Here is a 21,739-nt window from a genome sequence, read left to right on the forward strand (position 1 = left end):
TTTGAATCTTCCCATCGATGTGCTAGGACTCAGTGGCCGAGTGGATAACGCGATGGCGTTTGAAGCAAAAGGTACCGTGTTCGAGTCCCAGAGTGAACATCAACTCTGAGATGCAAGTACATCCAGCTGACCAGTCCCAAATAGGACGAAGCGCTCGTCAAACTGTATTCCACTACTAGCCACTATCCATTTTTGCTTACCATGCTCGTGAATTAAGGCTATATCGAGGCAATACGCACAGTATGCACATATGCCAATTAGAGACTGAGCAGTTGCAGTCCTAGCACATCGATGGGAAGATTCAAACAAACAATACTAAATTAATTTAATACAGGAATAGCTTTATGCGCAACATCATCCAAGGAAGTGCGGTTTTTATGTGTTTAGCCATAAATAATCTTATCCATACAGACTTCAAAAATATAATGAGCTTCTATATTCACTACATAGTCAGTCAGTTAGTTATACACAATACAAGATGCAGTATATCTACTCATCAGGTCAAGTTCATACACTAAATCAGTACAGAGAAAGGAAATAATAAAACGACTTGTTTTTTATTAGTACAACAATGATTCGATTGTTTTAACAGCCTGTATGAAAATTTTTTACTGATAATGCAATACAGATTGATAATTATTTCAGTTATGTAATTCTATTGCCCCCAAATGCCCTGGTACGGCCGAGAGTGGGAAGAGTCAGTTCTCCCTCTCGAAATGCTCTCACATGGCCACGTGTATACAACCCTGTCAGGGAAGTCCTACTCACTGCCTTCTCGTGGCATTACTGTTGTTTACGAAATTGAGAGGACGAAAAGCGAATGTCCGGTGCTTTAACCGGGTTGGTGGACACGGAGGGTTCACCTAAGGGAGTTGGAAAACCCTGATTCCAAACCAATGGTGCACATGGGCTCCAGTATCCTGAGGGAACAAATGACGTACGAATCAATCGTTGGTCACCGGCTACAATGGGACTGCATCTCCTTACGATGCTCCACTGCCTTGTGGATCAGAACTTTAGGTCAAAGGCTCCGGGTGTGGCCCCCATTAAGAAAACTACCTGCTTCAGTTTGGGTACCTGGGCAGTATCACAGCCCTCACACAAATCGAATGAGATTTGTGTGGCACATATGTATCTGGTGCTCTTTTGTACCAATATTTATGTGTTTAAATAAATGAATAAACAAAATTATATTGCTATTGTTATTAATATTACTGGGGTCCAACTCAAACGTTTGGTCTGTCTACCTGTTTTCATAACTGTAAATATAGCTGTGAACGGACCCTGTTTTAAGTTTATTTTACCTGAATAACTGCAGATACTAAATGTATGTAGTCATGCTCTTTTCTAAAATGCTTACAACTTATTGTGATATAAAATACTGAGGATCTTAAATGGTAATACTACAATTCTAGAGTATTTCCTATCCAATCTACCTCTTAAAGAAACGAGGTAATAATCTTGGACTTAAGACATTCAATATACCGATGAATGAAGATAATTGTATTGTATGAACTAGTTGAAACACTTCTCAATTAAAGATAAGTGATAGAAATTAACAGCTGAAGAAATGTCTGTCTTGAAAGTATTACCAAAATGGTACATTTTGAATCCTTATAGTTTAAAAAATCATACAGTAAAAGAATTAGATTGTTATACACTGATATTTTAATCCATTCGATTCAAATGGATGAATGTTAATATTCTTAATTATAAGTCTTGTCGAGGTCGAATCAAGCCATAGTTATGAAATGTCAATCTATGAATAATCATCTATCCTACAGAAATTATTCCTTCTTCCATTTAATGGATTTAACAGTTGTTAGTACACTGCAGTATGTATAGAACTAGTCATGGTTAAACGATATTCCTAGACAGTCAGATCATTCTGAATCAAAAAATTCTGTTGCTTGATCTAACCCAGCTACTGCTTCTACCACTGCTAAAATTTCCGAATGGTCAGGAATATCACCTTATAATCAATCACGCAATCATTCTAATTTTGGTGGTAAGAATTTAGAAGAAATGAACACTAAATTCAGTCTACACACACATGGCAATTCATCAAACGATTTTGGGAAAAATACTGTTTTAGACTATCTGCTTGATCCACCTCCACGACCGCCTGCCTGTACCACGTGGCTTAACAGATGAATATTAACAACCGAAAACTAAAATATCCTACAAATAATCAAACGCATACAGTAGTGCGCTGTCAAAATCGATGAATTATACTGAATTGGGCCCACCAATGGTTACCAATCCTTTTACTACAAGAGGTTTGTGTTCAAAAATGCAGTACATTTCCTTATAACTTAGCTTCCATTGTAGATATACATGAATAAACTTGACTGCTTCTTAATATCCAATATAAAACGTTACACTAGATCATGGTTTTACTATTTTTAAAGTCCATATCATATTTCCTAATTGGCAAATTTCAATGAACGCTAAGATTACCATGAATGAATGTTAATATTCTTAATTATAAGTATTGTCGAGGTCAAATCAAGCCATAGTTATGAAATGTCAATCTATGAATACATATCTCTATCCTACAGAAATTATTCCTTCTTCTTTTTAAATGGATTTAACAGTGGTTAGTACATTACAATATGTGCCAAACTAGTCCATTTTAAATACCGCTGAGATACTAAAAAAAGCGTAATCTATTTATTTACAAAAATGAAAAGATACTAGAATTTGAAAATCCTGAAACTATTTCATCTGAACATTAAGTAGAAGATATAGGGTATAACTTGTTTGTTTGTCTTTTGATTATAAAATAAACAATGAAATCAATGTATATATGACATAATTCAATAGATAACAATTCGTTATCATTCATTGTTCTCAGGCAATAGTAAGTAGTAAGTAGTAGTAATAGTAATAGTAGTAGTAGTAGTAGTAGTGGCAGTACTAATAGTAGTAATAGTAGTAGTAGTAGTAATAGTAGTAGTCTTCAGAATGTGAAGTATTCATTCACCTAATAACATATCTATGTAATATAATCTATATAAGAAAATGTCAATGTATATTATAAGTAGTTCAAAGATATCAGTATCATTAAAACTTTGTGTATAATTCTGTATTATGTAAAAGAATATTACTATTCAAAACGTTTATTATGTTACTATGACCACCCTTATTGATAAAAGTAAATGTATAACAGGAATGTGACAGGTGAAGATTCATTAACTTTTTTTATTATCAAAGTAAAAATGTGTAGTTACATACATTATACATCAAGCAAATCTATCAATTAACCAATCGGATTGGATTGATCAATAATAAAAGAATCGGGGTTTGTGGAGATTGTAGTAATTTTATATAGTTGAATTTATGAATTAATCTAAGTTAGATCACCGTTGAAAACCTGGAAGCATTAAACGGCGATTTAGTCAGAGTATGGGATGCCTCAGCAGTGTACATCCACGATCCCGCATGCAGGACTCGAACCCTAGACCAGTCTTGCGCGAGAGACCTGGATAATTTATTCAGTAATGATTTTAACAAAACTCATAAAATCACTTTTACCATTCCACAACATTATCATTGAAATTATAACCAAATAAATGTTTATTTGTTGGATGGATATATTAAATAGATTAGTGGAGTGTTATTTGATTTAAACATCATTTCTAATGTGTTTTGAAGGCAGATGGAAAAATCATTCAAAAACTCCAAAAAAACAGATTGGAGAGAGAATCTCATAGTTCTTGTTTGAAAAATATGAACCAGTGAGACTAGTAGGTCCTGGGTTCGAATCTCGTGAGGCCGGATCGTGGATGCACACTGATGAAGAATACCATACTAGGACGAAACGGCCGTCCAATGCTTCTAGGTTTTCCATGGTGGTCTAGCTTCAATTGACTTATGCTTTCAACTATGAAAATACTGAAATCTCCACAAAACCCCTTCTGATGAAAAATATTAGTTGTCCGTAAATTTGAAAAGTTATATGAGATTTATAAACAGGAACTTCAGATTCAATGGTGAGAATGATAACAAATTCAGACTAGTGACTAGCAGTGGAATCCAGTTTGACGCGTTTCATCCTATTTTGAGACTCATCAGTTGGATGTACCTGCATCTCAGAGTTGATGTTCACTCTGGGACTCGAACCCAGTACCGTTCACTTCAAACGATATCACGTTATCCACTTAGTTACTGAGTCCTGATAGGCACTTACTTGTGCAATGGGGTGAAGTTTAAATTCATTTTGTGTTGTTTATTTGTATCTTTCTATTGCATTCCATTGCTAACCACCATCCAACTTTGCTGTATAATACTTGTGACTTAAGTCAATATCAAGGCAATCCGAACAGGAGATACATATTCCAATAAGAGACTAATCGATTGCAGTCTTAAACATCAATGGAAAGATACAAACAAATAATACAAAATTTTCATAGTTGAAATCATGAGTAAATTGAAGCTAGACCACAATGGAAAACCTGGAAGCATTGGACAGCCGTTTCGTCCTATTATGGGACTTCTCAGCAGTGCGCAATATCCACAAATATCCACAAAAAATCCCTTTCTGATCTATAATACAAAATGCATTTAACTTTAGACTAGTGAACTTCAGTCAAAACGGTACACATTTTCAAATTCAGTAATTTTACCAAAGAAAATTAATCATATGATTACAGAAGAAAAAATGAACTAGTGGAATTAAAAAAAACTTATATGGTAATTGAGAAACTAATAATGTAAGGGAAGATGAAGATAAAATGCTCCATTGTGAACGATTACGATCCATTTCACCAAAGGTCTCTAACTATTGGTTACAATAATCACGTAGACGCAAAGCAGGTAATCTGAACCTACCTAAATAGATCACTGACATCATTATGTCACGTTTTGGTTTGCGCCCCCTAGCTTTCTGATAGCCTACATACGGAATAATTTGGCATCATTTGACTATTCAACAAGAGAAACGAATAATAAAACAATGTAGCAGCTTCCATTCACTTAATTAGTGTAATATTAGTTCCTTCAAGATTATATATAAGCCTTGTTCTTGAACAGCTACACGAACCGTGAAGAAAGAGAAATAGTAAAGCTTCAGAAAAATATTTGACTATAATTTCTAGTGAGTTATGTAACTACGTTCCTGATTCTACTCATAAAGGATAGATCCCCTTTCGAAACATCAATAGTTGTGGGATAGTGCCTTATTCAAATTCACTAATTTTATTAACCCATTTACCAGATGTAAACTCGTGTATTTGGCTTTGATCCATACACTAATGTGAAGGCTTGTGATATTACCTGGTTGCTCAAACAGAAGTAACTAGAGTGCGATTCGAACGTAGGGGTTTTAGTGGTTGGAAATCGAATGTATTAACCATTAAGACATCACTGCACATTCAATTCCAATAAATTTAGGCTTTCTTCATTTTGCACATTTATTCTAAACTCATATGGAGAGCCAATCAGAAGTAGCCCAACGAGAAGGTCAATCGAAGTGACCTAAAAGACAAATACGTTTCATTGGCTAAGAATTGGGTCAATGTCCTAAGGATAGAGTGTTATATATATATATATATATATATATATATATATATATATATATATATATATATAAATAAGTACTTGTGTATTTTATTCAGTAGCCAAATACACTTTCTCGCTTACTCGTGTTCTCTCTGAAGTAGTCAGTTGGGAGGTTAGCGTGTCGCACATTGTGTATCAGTATCAGAATTTGGACACCACCCGTCAAGATATAAACAATACACATTTCAAAATGTTACCGATTTTTCCAAACCAGTAATCAACCTAACACCCTAAACATGAAACCTTACCCCTTCATGAAAAAAAATTATTCCTTTAATTGTTTTATCGAGCGTGAAGAGTAAACTGTTTGTTTGTTTGTTTTCTTTTACAGAAAACAATCGAAAACATTAAACAAGCTTCCTAAGAAAAAAAACCAGACAATGAAAATATGCTTCTTCAAATTGCTTTATGAAATAACCCAAATGAATTCCTTCATTAAAACTAATTTATACTATACGTGGTTAAATTAAGAATACGTTTATAAGTATGGGCTTTTGTTGTTGTTGAAAGAACTATATTTTTCATGGTTCATTGAATTATAAATAAACAAAAACTCAATTATTTCCATAGATGAAAGTGTGAGTCAATTGAAGCTAGACCATCAGGAAAAACCTGGAAGAACTGGACGGCTTCCAGGTTTTCTCTGGTGGTCTAGCTTCAATTGACTCACGCTTTCAACTATGAAAATACTAAATCTTCACAAAAACCCCTTCTGATAAAAATCGATTGTGTCCAACAATCAATAATATTTATAACCTGACACATAAGATAACGTAACACTTCAAAAGTTGTCATTATTTACTAACAACGTTACGTTGAGCAAGGGGAAGATAATTTATAAAAGAAAATATTATATGTATATCTCATATTGACAAATTGTATAAAAAAGCTAAATAATCTGGCGCGAGACTAGTAGGTCCTGGGTTCGAATCTCACGAGTGCAGGATCGTGGATGCGCACAGCTGAGGAGTCCCATAATAGGACGAAACGGCCGTCTAATGCTTCCACGTTTTCCATGGTGGTCTAGATTCAATTGATTCATGATCTCAACTATATAAATAATCTATATCATGTTGACATCAATAATATCACTCATGAGTTCCAAGTTTACAAACACTACGATAAATTTGGTAATTATATGAAATCAACTATTAGCGATATATAAGCAAAGATGGATAGTGGCTAGCAGTGGAATCTAAGACAAGACGCGTTTCGTCTTATTTGGGACTCGTCAGCTGGATGTACCTGCATCTCAGAGTTGATGTTCACTCTGGGACTCGAACCCAGCACCTTTCTCTTCAAACTCCATCGCATTATCCACTCAGATACTGAGTTCTGATTGTATTAGCGATATAACTTTTCTTATTTTATGTTAAATCTAACTAATACAAGTTGAAAATTCATTTTTTGAACATGGGAAAAATAAAGATATTATGATAAAATTTTGTTTATCAGTTAAGGGGGTTTGTGGAGCTTGTTTATTGTTAATGATATGATAAACAAACTTAAGTTAAACAATTAATAAGTATCATCATCTACCCGAATTTTGTGTTGATGATGTCGTTCAGAAGGACGATGAAAGCTCCATGACCAAACCATCCAGCTCAGAGAACAAAACTCCATCAAACAATCCATCCTACTTATCAATTATTTAAGTACCATCAACCTGTATACAACAACCATTGAAATATCTTCCAAAACTCCATTCGATTACGAATTTGTAATATTTTGTATATTGGTTTATTTAAGATACGAAGTTAATGAAATCACACATAGAATGATTATCATCCCAATATTATAAACGACAATAATATTAGCTTAAAAATAATAATGCATTTACGGATTAAAATGTTTCTCAAATGTTAACATATTCATTAATTTAGTTTGTGGCTGGTTAGTAGTACAGTACAGAACGCGGATTTCACTCTACTTGGGACTCGTCAGTTGGATGTGCCCAAAATCCGTGTTGATATTTACACTGGTGCAAAACTTAAATAACAAGAAAGGGAGGATAGACCTAAATCAAAAGCACTAAGAATTACTAAACATTGATTACAAATATTTTATTATTTTGCTAAGTCAACACATAGATACACAAACACTTGACTGATTAGGTGTTCGCTAGTAAGTAAGTAGTTCAACATTTGTGTTAATCATTCATCATCCACAATCCAAACTTTTAAATCATTAAGTATTTGACAAAATTATTCTGTACATAACTTAATTTTTATGTATAACACGTGAATTCAATAGTTAAGTGAATAACACGATGACATTTGAGGAGAACAGTACTAGGTTCAAGTCCCAGGATGGACATCAACTCTGAGATGCAGATACATCCAACTGAACAGTTCCAAATAGGACGAGACGCGCGTCCTGGATTCTACTGCTAGCCACCATTCATCTCTACTGATATTGATATAATGGTTATACAACAAATTATTACAACATAGATTCAATGTACAACAACAAAAATGAAAAAATATTAAACATGATATATATATATATATAATACAGAAAAGTTGTTTATATACTACTTATATACTACTTACTAAACAAAAATATCGACAATAAGCAAGTGAATAGTCATTCGTGCAATGAAAAAAAAAACTAAAATGTGGCCAAGCGATTGAAATTATAAATAGTTTATTATAGAAAAACAAAGAAAGAAGTAAGAATATACATAGAACTAGGCTGTATATGTGCATACATATCAGTGGGTGCATAGTTTAATTTATCATGAAAATGTTTAATTTAAAAAAAAACCCACCACATGACGACAACAACAATATATACAGCTACCTTTGTGTATTGTAAAAGATGGAATGACCTTCATTTTTTAGAACCAACATTTTTGTTATACCAACTATACAATAATTGATAAGAATATAAATAATATAAAGATGGATAAATGTGAATGAATCGGTAATATGAAACAATCAGACATAGATAACTTCTTTTATGGGCATATTAAGTAAAAGAATTATCTAATCTGTTATTAGAACAATACATGTAAGCGAATCGAAAGGTTGAAATTCTCTGTTTGGAAATAGATCCTAGTCATGTGTGAACCCCCCCCCAAATGCCCTGGTACGGCTGAGAGTGGGAAGAGTCCGTTCTCCCTCTCCAGATGCTCTCACATGGCCACGCGTGTATAACCTCTGCCACAAAAGTCCTACTCACTGCCTTCTCGTGGCCGGGGTGTGGTTTACGAAGTCGAGAGGACGGAAAGTGAATGTCCAGCGATTTAACCGGGTCGGTGGACACAGCAAGTCCACCTAGGGTAGTTGGAAAACCCTGATTCCAAACCAATGGTGTACATGGGCTCCAGTATCCTGAAGGAACAAATGGCGTATGAACCAATTGTTGGTCACCGGCTACAATGGGACTGCATCTCCTTACGATGCTCCACTGCCTTGTGGATCAGAACTTTAGGTCAAAGGCTCCGGGTGTGGCCCCCATTAAGAAAACTACCTGCTTCAGTTTGGGTACCTGGGCAGTATCACAGCCCTCACACAAATCAAATAAGATTTGTGTGGCGCATATATATCTGGTGCTCTTTTGTACCAATATTTACGTGTTTAAATAAATAATAATAACAATAATAATAATAAATACATGCGTGAAAGCATCGCTTAGGTTTAATGATTGATAGATCTGAATATAAGTTTTGTACCAAATTATAAATTATATTTTATGATACCCTCGGTTAGGATAAGTCAAACAGTTAGAGATAAGCTAAGTTCCAATCTCATGATCTAACGGTTCAAGGTTAATCGTTGAAAACTTATAAACGACAAGTTTAGTGTAGGACATAAACGTCCTAAAAGCAGAAGTTCAGGTTCCTATTCTATTTACAAATACGAATAGTAAATCGATATTATTAATTGAGATATATTTCATTGTTTCATGATCAGAGATATTGTTGGAAGGATTACATCTAGCTATTTACTGCATTTACAAATTATTTCATGATTGCCTATTTTTATCTTGAATACTTCTAGATTTTAATCATTTGATACCACAATATTGAAACACGGTTTTGGTGGTTCGCACATGCGTTAAAAATGTCAACCGGGCATCTTTGGTATTGAACACTATTTGTAGGTGCTAAGATGAGATGGAAAGAGCGAATTGGTTTTCTTGTGAAGTGGAGTACTGGTATGAAAGAAAGGTATATGAGGGTGTCATCTGTTGGTTTATTATGACTCCCTGGTTGAGGTTCTAGAGATTGTGCAACACGGTAGCTTGAAACATTATTAAGCATGGCTCAAAATAGAAGTCAATGGAACCTTGGTGCACTTTTTTGACATTCTTCATGAAAGTGGAAGAAACTCATGCAACTGAAAGGATATTTCCTGGTTATATATCTTTTAAAATGAACTTTCTCTCTCATCATGAACTGTTCTATTCGGCTGATTTCTACTGATTTAATTATTTTTGACGATATACTCCATTCCATCATCTACCTCTTCACGGTTTCATCTTATTTGTGTGATTCATATTCGTTTTAGTGACCAGTTGTATCTTGAATAAATCAAACAAATATCTAGACCTATGGTGTGGTGTATGCTATTTGTATTGACAGACTTAAGTAGTATGTAACAGCGATTGCGAGTGGAATGCTTGCTAGCAGAATACTGAAATAAAGAGAAGAGGAAGCGAAACATAGAACAATCGGGATAAACATAGAATTGGAAGAACCATGAAGTATGTAAAGGACAACTGAAGGAAGATGTACAGGTGATGTATGTATGAATCCTAAAACTCAAGATTTTGAGTGAGATAGAAAATAAATGCAACCACACCGAATTACTCAATGCACGTGGTACGATACGCTAACTTGGGACAATGTATATGTATGTCAGGCTATATGTCGATTATGGCTGACTATCGTGCCAGCTGTGATTGTCTAGTTGGTCAATGAGTGAACAGCAGTTGAACTCTACATAGACAAGTGACCTCGCAAACACCATTCAATGAAATCCAATTAGGCATATATGCGAAACACTATATATCATCAATAGGACGTAAAACTCACACGAAACATTTTGCTCAAAATAATAATACAGATCTGTAATTGACAAGCTTCCTCAGCCAAACCAACATAGTGGACTTGGTTGAATAATATTTGTGACAAATATCATCAGTGTATAATCTCATATTAAAAACGGCTTCATTTTTAGTAAAACGTTCCCAACTAATCTGCTTAAGCATCTCAATGCCATTGACGCTAAGTGTATACATGAAGATATGTTCAAACTCCTGACCTAATAGACTGGAAGTTCAATGTATAGACAGATTAAACTCATGTTATAAATGTATTTTGCTATATATATGACCCAGCTATTCCTATTGCTTAGTATTCTTATACGATGACACTCAACAAGACCCCAAAATCAGAACAGGTTGAACAGGAATGAAATTGTATTCAAAATAACAATCGTAAGTGAACAGCAATCACTAGTTTGAATAACGTTCATATATTTATAGTATATACATAAGAAGCTTCTAGATTTTTTCTCCAATAATATGCCCGGGCTGATCGGTTTAGAATTAGCCAATCAGCGCGCAGCAACACCATCATGCATGAAACATGCTTTAATCTAATCTATGTCCAACTAACAACTCATTTGGAATTTTTTAGTGATTTCCCACCAGTTTCAGAGAGCCATGAAAATACTGAAAACACTTCAACCTATTAGCGTATTTTAGAAATTTCCAAGAGAAATCTAGCAAACGGTTGTCCTCCTTATTTTGACTGAGCAAATACTGAAATTGTTACTAGTTTTAGCATGTTCACAAAAGGTTCTAGAACCACAAAGTCATATGATTATATAAATAATCTCATCTCTTTTGCAAAAAGAACCATGGAAACAAAATCCTTATACGTTTCATCTGTTTTCTTTTCAAGGATCCAAGAGTAGGTGGGACTAGGAACTCAACACCGTAGTGTTCATGTACAAGACTCATCAAGTTCAACCAAATGCTAAAATACACAAGTACTATTGTCGAGAATTTCATGTCATTAAATAATTAAAGGTTTAAAATAATGAATGAGGAAAGTTTTTAAAGGAGAACTGAGATGTACTAAGAAATAATTATACATCTAGCAAGCGAATTTCATATACTTAGTTTTTGTAAAGTGAGTACGATAAACCGATAACGTTTATCATAGATTAATAAAAATCAATCTAGTAGTCTTATTATTTCGCATTTCTCAAAAAACGTCTCACTTGTTAGCTCGTGCATGAACTAGTAGGGCCAAGTGTATGGACGGTTTGCTTTCCCTTTCAAAGTGCTCTCATAGTCATGCGTTTACAGTTTATGCCAAGAGAGTCCTACTCAATCCCCTCAAGCAGCGTGTGACTTTTTTTTAGAAAAATGAAATGGAAAGCAAACGTTCGAAGTTGGAAAACCCTGATGCCAAATCAATGGTGTATATGGGCTTCAGGATTGAGAGGAAACGAATGATGTAGAAGTATTTTCGATTGCTAGCTACCTTGAGAATGCAGCGCTTAACATGACTTTCCTCAATTGTGGATTAGAGCTTTAGGTCATAGAAAAATATCTGCTTCGGTTTGGACGACAGGACAGTACCCTGGCACATACAGATATTTTTAGTGTTATGCTTTTTATTTTCAATGCCCAGTTAATCGTACCAGATTTTATGTGAATTAGACATCTACATAAAACAACTGTTTCTTGAAGCTAGGGAGTAGCTGGTCTTTATGGATTGTCCTCAGTTGTTTTAAAAGATCTTAGTTCACTTTCAGAAATTAAATGAACTGAGATTTCAGCCTCCGTACGGGAGCTAGAAATCAGACTAACTGTATCAGCTTATAGAACAAGACAACAGTTCACTAGTGGCAACCACAAAGGAATCAGTTTGACCAATATTTTGTCTAAAACATTAGGGTCCATAACTATACAACGCTTAACTACAGAGTGTGAGTAGCAAACCTGGGAAAACAAGACTGATTTCATGCCTAGGCGTGAATGTTCAACCTTCGTCATGTTTGAGAATATAGGCGTACTGCTAACACATAACTGTAGTTATATTCCTTAGCCTTGAGGTTGAACCCAACACTGCTATTTGAAGTTGTTAGAATGAGAGTTAGTCATGTGATGTATAAGTATTTAGCACTGTTTAGATTTTTGGTCTTATCTGTTGACAAAATAGTCAACTATAGTAACATTATGGGCTTATTTGATAAATCTATGTGTATATTGTACAAAAAAGTCTTAAACATTACGTCACTATGTAAAGACTATATTAGCTGAGTAGATTAAGAATAGAGCTCTCTATTCCTAAATAACATTTAGTCACAAAAGAAAGAAGAGTATGGGATAACGATAAACTAAAGATTTGGAAGAGATAGAATGAGCACATTGTTCCAATATCATCAATTTTGGCCCATGTCACTTGATGTCTGCAACCACGGATTAGTTACTATAACGTTTCCAACCAGAGAATCTGCATCTATGAGGACGATAAAATGTCAGAGATCAGTGACTTTAAGGATTGATATAGTTTTGCATAACCTACTTGGCTCTAGCTATTTTCCAACCAACTCCTACCCTAGCCAGTCTTTGGGATATGTGATGGATATATATGCATAAAACGTCCTTAGAGCAGCTCAGTTGATAAGCTTATAGCTCCATTGATTGATTTACCTTTTTAATACTCTGTCCCTAAACTAACTACAATTTTTAACCAACTGTTACAGACGTTCAGTGATACTGCATAAAATCAATGCCAGTGGAGCAAATGTATAATTCTTTAACTCCCTCTAGATGTCGAGTTATGTAATTCTTAACCTTTTATCCTGAGATCTTACTTATTCTTTGACGCGGACTTCTCGTGTACTTTCATATTTACACTGTAGCCGAAATTGATTCCACTCCTCTTTTAATTTCATTTTTTACTTTTCCATTCGATATGTCAACTTGAACTAACACAAATCCGTGCTGGATTTATGAATAACTGATAGATTTCAATATCTCCACTAGTCTACAAAATAGCTATTAAACAGTACCAGTTCCATTCAGTAATCAACTCTGAAAGGACTCCTAAAATAACTCTAGTCTATTCTAAATGATAAATACAGGAACGTCAGTCGTTTCGACTCCACTTTGATACATAGTTAACCACCCTATATGACCATCAAGCTACACATATTTAATATCTTTATTTACTGATAAATTATTGATAACAATCTGATAAACTAAAACAAATCAATGATTACAAGACTCGACAAAATTTATCTTACAGGTAATACAACTATCTATTCACCAATAGGGTTATGAGCCTCAACCAGTTTCCTTTTAAGTTCTACAGCTAACTGAACCATTATTTTTAATCCTGTCCACTTTTTTACTTTGTTACGGTGCGAAAAGCCTAGAATTGTCAGTCAGCTATGCTCTTTCAACACTACTTGATTCTGACAACAAGCGTTCTCTTCATTCTCTAAACTCTCTCAAGACTAAGTATTATATATAACACTTACCAAGTAACTATCATCTTCAACTGTAGGCTGAAATCGTCTGTTTTCCAATTCTGGTAAGCTATCCACAGCATGTAAAAGATTATGTTCAGATTTAGAAAATGGTGCTTTTAGATATGAATTATTTTGTGCGATCGATAATGTCGGACGTCGTGTAGTTGTATTAAAATGATTATTTGACTGTGAAACATAATATTGACGTGATGCTGAAGAGATATCGGGACGAGAACGAAAATAATCACGTGATATTATCGTAGTAGTTAATGGTTTTGTAACAGATGGAGATGCTGAAGAATATTGAAATGGTGATTTATAAACAATAGGACTATCAGCTAAATATGCTGAATTTGGTGGTTTCAAATTAATCTCATTATTTTCATTATTTATTCTTAATGGATGCATAAGGAGATTATATGCGGATGATGGATCAGCGCTACTAGTTTGTGATAATATCATTGAACGACTCATATGATTTGATTGATTCTCAACAGGTTGTAAATGATGATACATGGAATTAGAAGAATTTAACTGTTGTGAATTAGGAAAACAATTACTGTTTTGATTAAACTTCCATGTACTTGAATAATTATGATTATTATTAATGTTAGTATTGTTATTATCATTGTGATTATTATTTAAATTAACATTTGGATCAAAATGAAATTCATTAATTAGATTTCCTGATTCACGATAATCACGATCATGTAAATCTTTATATTGGATTCGGCCTCTGCGATCAACCATTTCTTGTGTAATATATGGCGAATGCTTAGAAACTGGTATACTAGCATTTTCATCAACAATTTCTAAGCCATGAGGATGGTATGGACTTGTGGAACGTGAGAATGGAATTGGAAACTGAGGCATTAAATCACTACCGCTTCGAGTAATCCAATTATTATCATTGTCACTTTTAAAAGATTTCAAACAAGTTGGTGAATTGACTAAACAACTTTCTTTGGCTGTAGGTATACCATAACTTGGAAGTAATTTTGATTCTGAAGTAAGATATTGAGGTAGTGCTCTTTGTCGACGAAATCCTTGGGATAACTTACGTGCAACACCTCGATTTCCAAAAGAATTAATATTATTATGTCTGCAGGAACCACTTTCAACCTCTCCATATGTGTGTTGAGAAGAAATGGATAGTCTGCCAGGTGTAATATAAGGTACATTCACTGAAGATCTCTCTCCACTATTTTCATCTGATTCTGGCTCTTGATAAGAACCAGATCCAACATCCTTGTTAACATCTCCAGAAGGTTGAAAGACTCTCTGAGAATTTAACATATTAGGGTCACAATTACAAAAGTAATTATTGTCGTTATTTCCATTTTCTGACGGCATTCTGGGAAACACTTCATTACCTTCTCCGCTCCCACATTCAGGTAATTGATTATTTGTCCCATTAAGTTTGTTAAAATGATTCGATGCATCGTATTCGTCCCCAACCCCACCAGAAGCACTTGCAACAGAAGAAACGGGACCTTTGACTTTTACGACAGCATCTTCATTTTCAGAGAGGACTGAACCTTCTTCATCTTCCCCACCAGCAATCCAATGACTAGCAAGTGTAAGTGGAACAGCTTTTGTCATATCATGATAATTACTATTTTCTCCTTGATCTACCATTACAATGACAGCATGTGTGCAACTTGTGTCGCATCGCGTCCCCGAACCAGCCCCAACAACACTTGCTGTACTTCCTATAGTGCCTCCACTACTTCTAAGATGAGCTGCACCTGCACTTATAGGTCGACGATTTGATGAATTGCTATTCGTTGTTCCCATACCAGGTTGAAGTCTGTTTGGATCATTATTACGGTGTCCACAACTAATCGGTATAGAATTATCCGTTGGTTGACAAACTGAGTCGGTATTACCAACTTTAGCTGAAGGAGAAACACGATTAGCTTGAGAATGTGGAGAGTAAAAATGATCTATTTTGGTAACATCTTTGGAGGCAGCTTCACGAGCTCTTGCCGCTCCAGCTTCTTTAACAAGACGTGGAGTAGTGGCAGGTCGATGCGACCGTGCACCTGCATTTGAAAATGATTTACGCGGTGTATTGTTACCTTGTTGCTGTTGAGAATTGTGATTGCTCAAAATTTCGTCGACAGTATTACGATGATGTGAAACTACACCCGATCTTGAATTTAAAGCACTACCATTTGATCCACCATGACATGGGATAGCATCAAAAGATTTCCCTACATTAGCCATCGAAGTAGTTGCAACTGGACCTGCAAAAGCTAAATTTGAACTACTTCCGGCCAATCTAGTTCCACTTATATATCCACTTGTCCCTGCTGTTCCTCCTGCACCGACATTTGGGCGATTTTGATCCACTCCAGAAGGAATACCCTTTCGGAGCTTGGAGACATCTAGTGTCCCCTGTGCTCCAGCTACAGTGACCTGAGCGGCTTGTTGGGTTACTATAGGTGTTTGTGTTGTATGGTGCTGATTAGTTTCATTAGCACCACTAACAGGCGTAGACTCAGTTGTTATCTCCCAATCAAATGGATCAGATTCATTTATCCTACGACGTTCCATATAAGCATTAAGCAAGGAATGTAAATACATGTAGTCCGGACGATCAAAATAGGTCAAATTTTGAATATGTTCTAGAAATGGTCTGAATTCACGTGGCATGAACTTTAATAACTGATTGTGATCAAACGTTTGTTTCATCAAGCCGACCTGCTCCTTATCTTTGATTTTTCGCCAAGGTAATTCACCGACTATGAATTCACCAAGCATATAATATAAAGACCAGAGATCATCATGACGTCCGAGTTCCTTATTTAAATGAGCATTAACAGAAGCGTACCTGACAGTACCCCGAAAACCAGCTACCTGTCTAGGAGCTCGAATATCTCCATTTGCAGTTGTAAACTGACGAGCCAACCCAAAGTCAAGAAGCACAATTTGTCTAGGATTTACAGCACCAGGTCCAATTCCAGTTCCTAATGCAAAATTTGATGGTTTTATATCTCTATGAAGAAATCCAACATTGTGGACATTTTCAATAGCAACAAGCATCTGACGAGCTAGTCGTACAGTTGTACTTATAGTAAAACATCCACGACGAGTTGATCGTCTTAGATCTGCTAGATTTTTACCTTGGAGACTCATTACTATAAAATTAAACTGTTCATTTCTACCACAACCAATAAAACGACATGTGTGCGCACGTCCTTGTAATCGTTTAAGCACAGCAACTTCCATTTTTAATACTTGTTTCGGTTGTTGTGCTGATTCAACTTTCACAGCAACTTTTTGTTGGTTGATCATATCAACAGCTTCATAGATTTCACCAAAACCACCGCCACCAATTTTAGTGCAAAATCTCCATCTTTCTTTGATTATTGTGCCTACTGGAACAATATCACTACTTGTAGACATCGTGACGAAATGATAATTCTGTTAGGCATGTAAGCCTATAAGTGACTGGATTTTCAAATATTTAGCAAGCACTGGAATAAGGGAAATGATAAACCAACATTAGTAAAACAATATTGACACAAAAGTTAGAATATAAATAACAGATAGTAAAATTCTCAACACCAAACAAGTGAAATAACATGAAGTCTATGGATGGATTGCATTAATTCAAATTGCTACACTCCTTAGCATTATTATAAAATAAGCAAAACGAACAATGCGCAATAGACAACTAGAGCGAAGAAACTGAAAATACGTGACAAATAGATGATAAAAGCAAAAGAATCCTACTTCAGATTTACAAAAAGAAATGATAAAAAGTGAAGGTATGTTCAAGACTAATCATCCAATTACTTCAACGGTTTCTTTCGAGAAGCATATATTTATTCATATAACTTGTACATCAAAAATCACCTCAAATTAGTTGTCAACATGACTACACAACCAACTACAGATCCAAATACCAGGAGATTCAGATCGCACTTTTTGTCTAAAGGTTGATAATAATGTCCAACATTCCAGAAGAAAATGAGGTAGAAGGCGACTCGAAACTGCTACTCTCAAAGAAATTAAGACAATTTCACTGCAAGAATATCAAATAATTCCAACGCCATACACGGATAATAAGCAGCTTATAATATTAACGAGATATTTACTCACCACCATGTTCAACTTGGTAAACAAAGGCATCCATTTTATTTAGTTCATGAAACCAAACAAACACAAAAATAACTTGACTAAGACATTTCTTTGTGTTTAAGTGATAAATACTTCCATTGATAATACAAGGAATTTATTATCTTCATATTATCGGGATACTACTACACAGAATTCATCATACCTAATAACTTACTGGTTAATTATGATGAATATTGAAAGAATTACGGACAGCACTATGAAATTTTATACTTGCCCTAATATTCGTTTCAATAAGCGTGTTGTTCAGAAAAATTTGTTAGTTTGTTCTTTTACTCCCCCCCAAACTAATTCATGACTATAAATTCTCGTAATTTTCCAATCTGAAATGCATATATACCATGTAGATCATTTAGCGACCAATGTTAAGTAAATTTACATACAATTCGGATTGTTAGAGGTGAGAACAACTAGTCCTCTATATCCATGAACAGTGGGGAACTGCAAGAAATAATTTGGGGACCTTTCTTTGTTTCCCCAAAAGGATAGTCTATCAGGGGTGTCAAGATCATTCATCTCAAATTTTGAGAATGACATTGAAGTATGTGTCTTACAAATTATATTACCTTGTTATTATGTAGACTAATTTAAAAAAACCAACTCAAATCAACAGAATCATATAAAAAAAAACGAATAAATATCTGTTCATTTGGGTTGAAAAGCTTTACAATGGTGAAACGGAAACAAATATAACTCAACAAACAGGTAATTATTTGAAAGTAGACAAATACGGATCAGAGTAGGGAAATCTTCAAACGTTTAAGTAAAGTTCGTTGAACTTCTAATTAAAACGTTCAAACAGCAGTTTCATGGATGGAGCTTGCTCAGAAATAGTGAAATATAAACGCATCTGAAAACTGGTGTATTCATAAGGAGCTAGAGTTTTTATCCTAAGAATATGAATACATCCACTGAATGACTCTTTCAAATGTCTTATAGCACAGAGAAAGAGTGCACCCCATGCATTGTTTATGAAGAACACAAGTTGGTAGACCATTCAATCTAAGGAAACTTACAAAGTTCAATAAAAATTTTAAAAAATATAGTTTTTTAGATAAAACCAACAGTTTTTATAACTTAGTATTTCAACCTACTAGACAAGAGGTACTATGGTATCATCTAGTTTGGGAAACCAGATAGTTTAGTAATTTTTGTTAAATATCCTGAGGGTACCAGGAATGTCGGCCACCAGATCAAAGACACAAATGTTATTGTCTATATTTCAATGAACCAGCCAAGTCTCATTATTAGACCTTCTAGTAAGCATGATCCATGATGGCCAACTCGTCCTATTATGGGACTCCTCAGCAGTGCGCATCCACGATCCCGCACTCGCGAGATTCGAAGTCAGGACCTACTAGTCTCGAGCCAGAGCCCTTAACCGATAGACCACTGAGCCCCCAAATGCCCTGGTACGGCCGAGAGTGGGGAGAGTTCGTTCTCCCTCTCCAAATGCTCTCATATGGCCAGCGAATATATAGCCTCTGCCACAAAAGTCCTACTCACTGCCTTCTCGTGGCACCGGTGTTCTTCACGAAATTGAGAGGACGAAAAGCGAATGTCCGGCGATTTAACCGGGTTGGTGGACAAGGCGAGTCCACCCAGGGTAGTTGGAAAACCCTGATTCCAAACCAATGGTGCACATGGGCTCCAGTATCCTGAAGGAACGAATGGCGTATGAACCAACTGTTGGTCACCGGCTACCATGGGACTGCATCTCCTTACGATGCTCCACTGCCTTGTGGACTAGACCTTAAGGTCAAAGGCTCTGGATGTGGTCCCCTAAGAAAACCACCTGTTTCGGTGTGGGCACCTGGGCAGTATCACAGCCCTCACACAAATCGAATGAGATTTGTGAGACGCATATTTATCTGGTGCTTCCTTGTACCAATATCTATGTGTTTAAATAAATAAATGAAATAAATGATCCATGATGAATGTTTGAAGTTTTGTAGGTGTTTTATCGGGTTAAGAGCTTTTATTCTAATTATGTGTAAATCTTGCATTCAAAGAAAATACGGCTCGTGATATACTTGATAAACGTTCGGAGAAATCGATTCGAAAGAGTTTACCCAGAAATTCATCGTGTAACCTACTAAAGACACTCATTTATTTGCTATGACTGACTGATTCCAGGCTTATAAATCAGTTTGTGTCCTTCTGTGGAGCTAGGTAGTCCGATCGTCGAGGCTGCTTCCTTGCCATATCCGATAATGTCTTTCAGAATAGCTTAGTAAAGGACAGTGTAGATAACTTATGATTTTCATTCTGAAAGATGAAGTAGACTCAAAAAATTAAACTTCAGGTTCGTCCTACGGAATAATTTGCAAAGTCCAGTCGAAGATTCCGAAAGATCCACTCTTACGCCTACGTTACACTGAGAAACATACGCTATTCACAACATGAAACGCTGACTTAGCATGAGGAAACGGTTTACTAGTTCTTTTTCTTTCTACTATAGCCTGAGTTCATGGTTTATTTGGTTTACCTAATTTTTTCCTGTTTTATACCTCATTCCAAAGGTTATATTGCATTGTTTCGTTGTTATGATTATTAACACAGAAAAGGTTATTTCTGTTTATGATTTTTGATTATTATTATTATTATTCAGACATCTCTATTTTACCATGATGACAGTAACTCTTTCCACTTCACTGTTCATATACCTTTCAAGTATCATAAGTCTCTTTCTTTAGTAGATATTAACTTAGTAAAATCATGATGAGAAATTTCGTTTAACAAATAAAAAGACTTCAAATACAATTATTCATTGACCTGCCATTTATCACACACTTACTATTAAGCAGCTTTGAAAACGAAGTGGTAGAAAATAAATTACTTAGCTGAATTAACAGTCCCATTACTTGATAAATACATTTAACAGGTTAACCATCACAGACAATTAACACAACTGTAAGTAACTAACGGTTTGAATTTTCCTATAAAAACCTTTTTAACTTAGTTATTTATGTACAACGTAGAACTCGGGACATATGTGAGCCAGTTCAAGTTCCCATACCTAATCAGCAGTGAGGCATGAAATCAGTAAGATAATGGGAGGGAAATGGGTTCAATTACGATGGAAATTCAAATACAAAGATACAATCCAAGGGTAGTAAACGAGCTTACGACGAAAAATATGTGATGACAACCAACATAGGGTAAGGGAGGTAAGATGTATGAAACCGTTTTTGAGACATCACCTGATATCTCGAACATTAGGCTATGATTATTCAATGAATATCAACCGAGAAGTACGAAAGCAATTTGATTTGAGAAATACTAGAATATGAAATATCATGCCCACCAACAGTCGAGGTAGTTATTGTATTTCCTAACACAGTCAAACACTTAACCACGTTATATACATCCTCAGTGAAATTTTTAGTTTTTAGGGAGTGAAAGAAAAAGTCTAACCCAAAACCATACTCTCAAAACACAACCTATCTCTAGTCTCATAATCATAACCATATACTAAAAGACGATTAACTCCCACATGGATAATAGTAGCTGATGATATACCGAAATGA

The 21,739-nt window shown here is 35.2% G+C and overlaps 1 protein-coding gene across 1 annotated transcript in view; it reads right to left on the minus strand.

The window, feature by feature from the left end:
* The window catches only part of Smp_097820 (serine/threonine kinase), a gene marked incomplete at both ends in the record, with an annotated part of 25,148 nt that extends 7,674 nt beyond the window's left edge, over nt 1-17,474 (minus strand). The window contains one exon of the mRNA XM_018799850.1: nt 14,073-17,474. Within this exon, the coding sequence (XP_018653722.1) occupies nt 14,073-17,474 (3,402 nt within the window). The remainder of the gene's footprint in view (nt 1-14,072) is intronic.
* Nucleotides 17,475-21,739: the final 4,265 nt, after the last annotated feature.

Source organism: Schistosoma mansoni, chromosome W (genome assembly GCF_000237925.1).
Source record: "Schistosoma mansoni strain Puerto Rico chromosome W, complete genome".
Taxonomy (NCBI): Eukaryota; Metazoa; Platyhelminthes; class Trematoda; order Strigeidida; family Schistosomatidae; genus Schistosoma; species Schistosoma mansoni.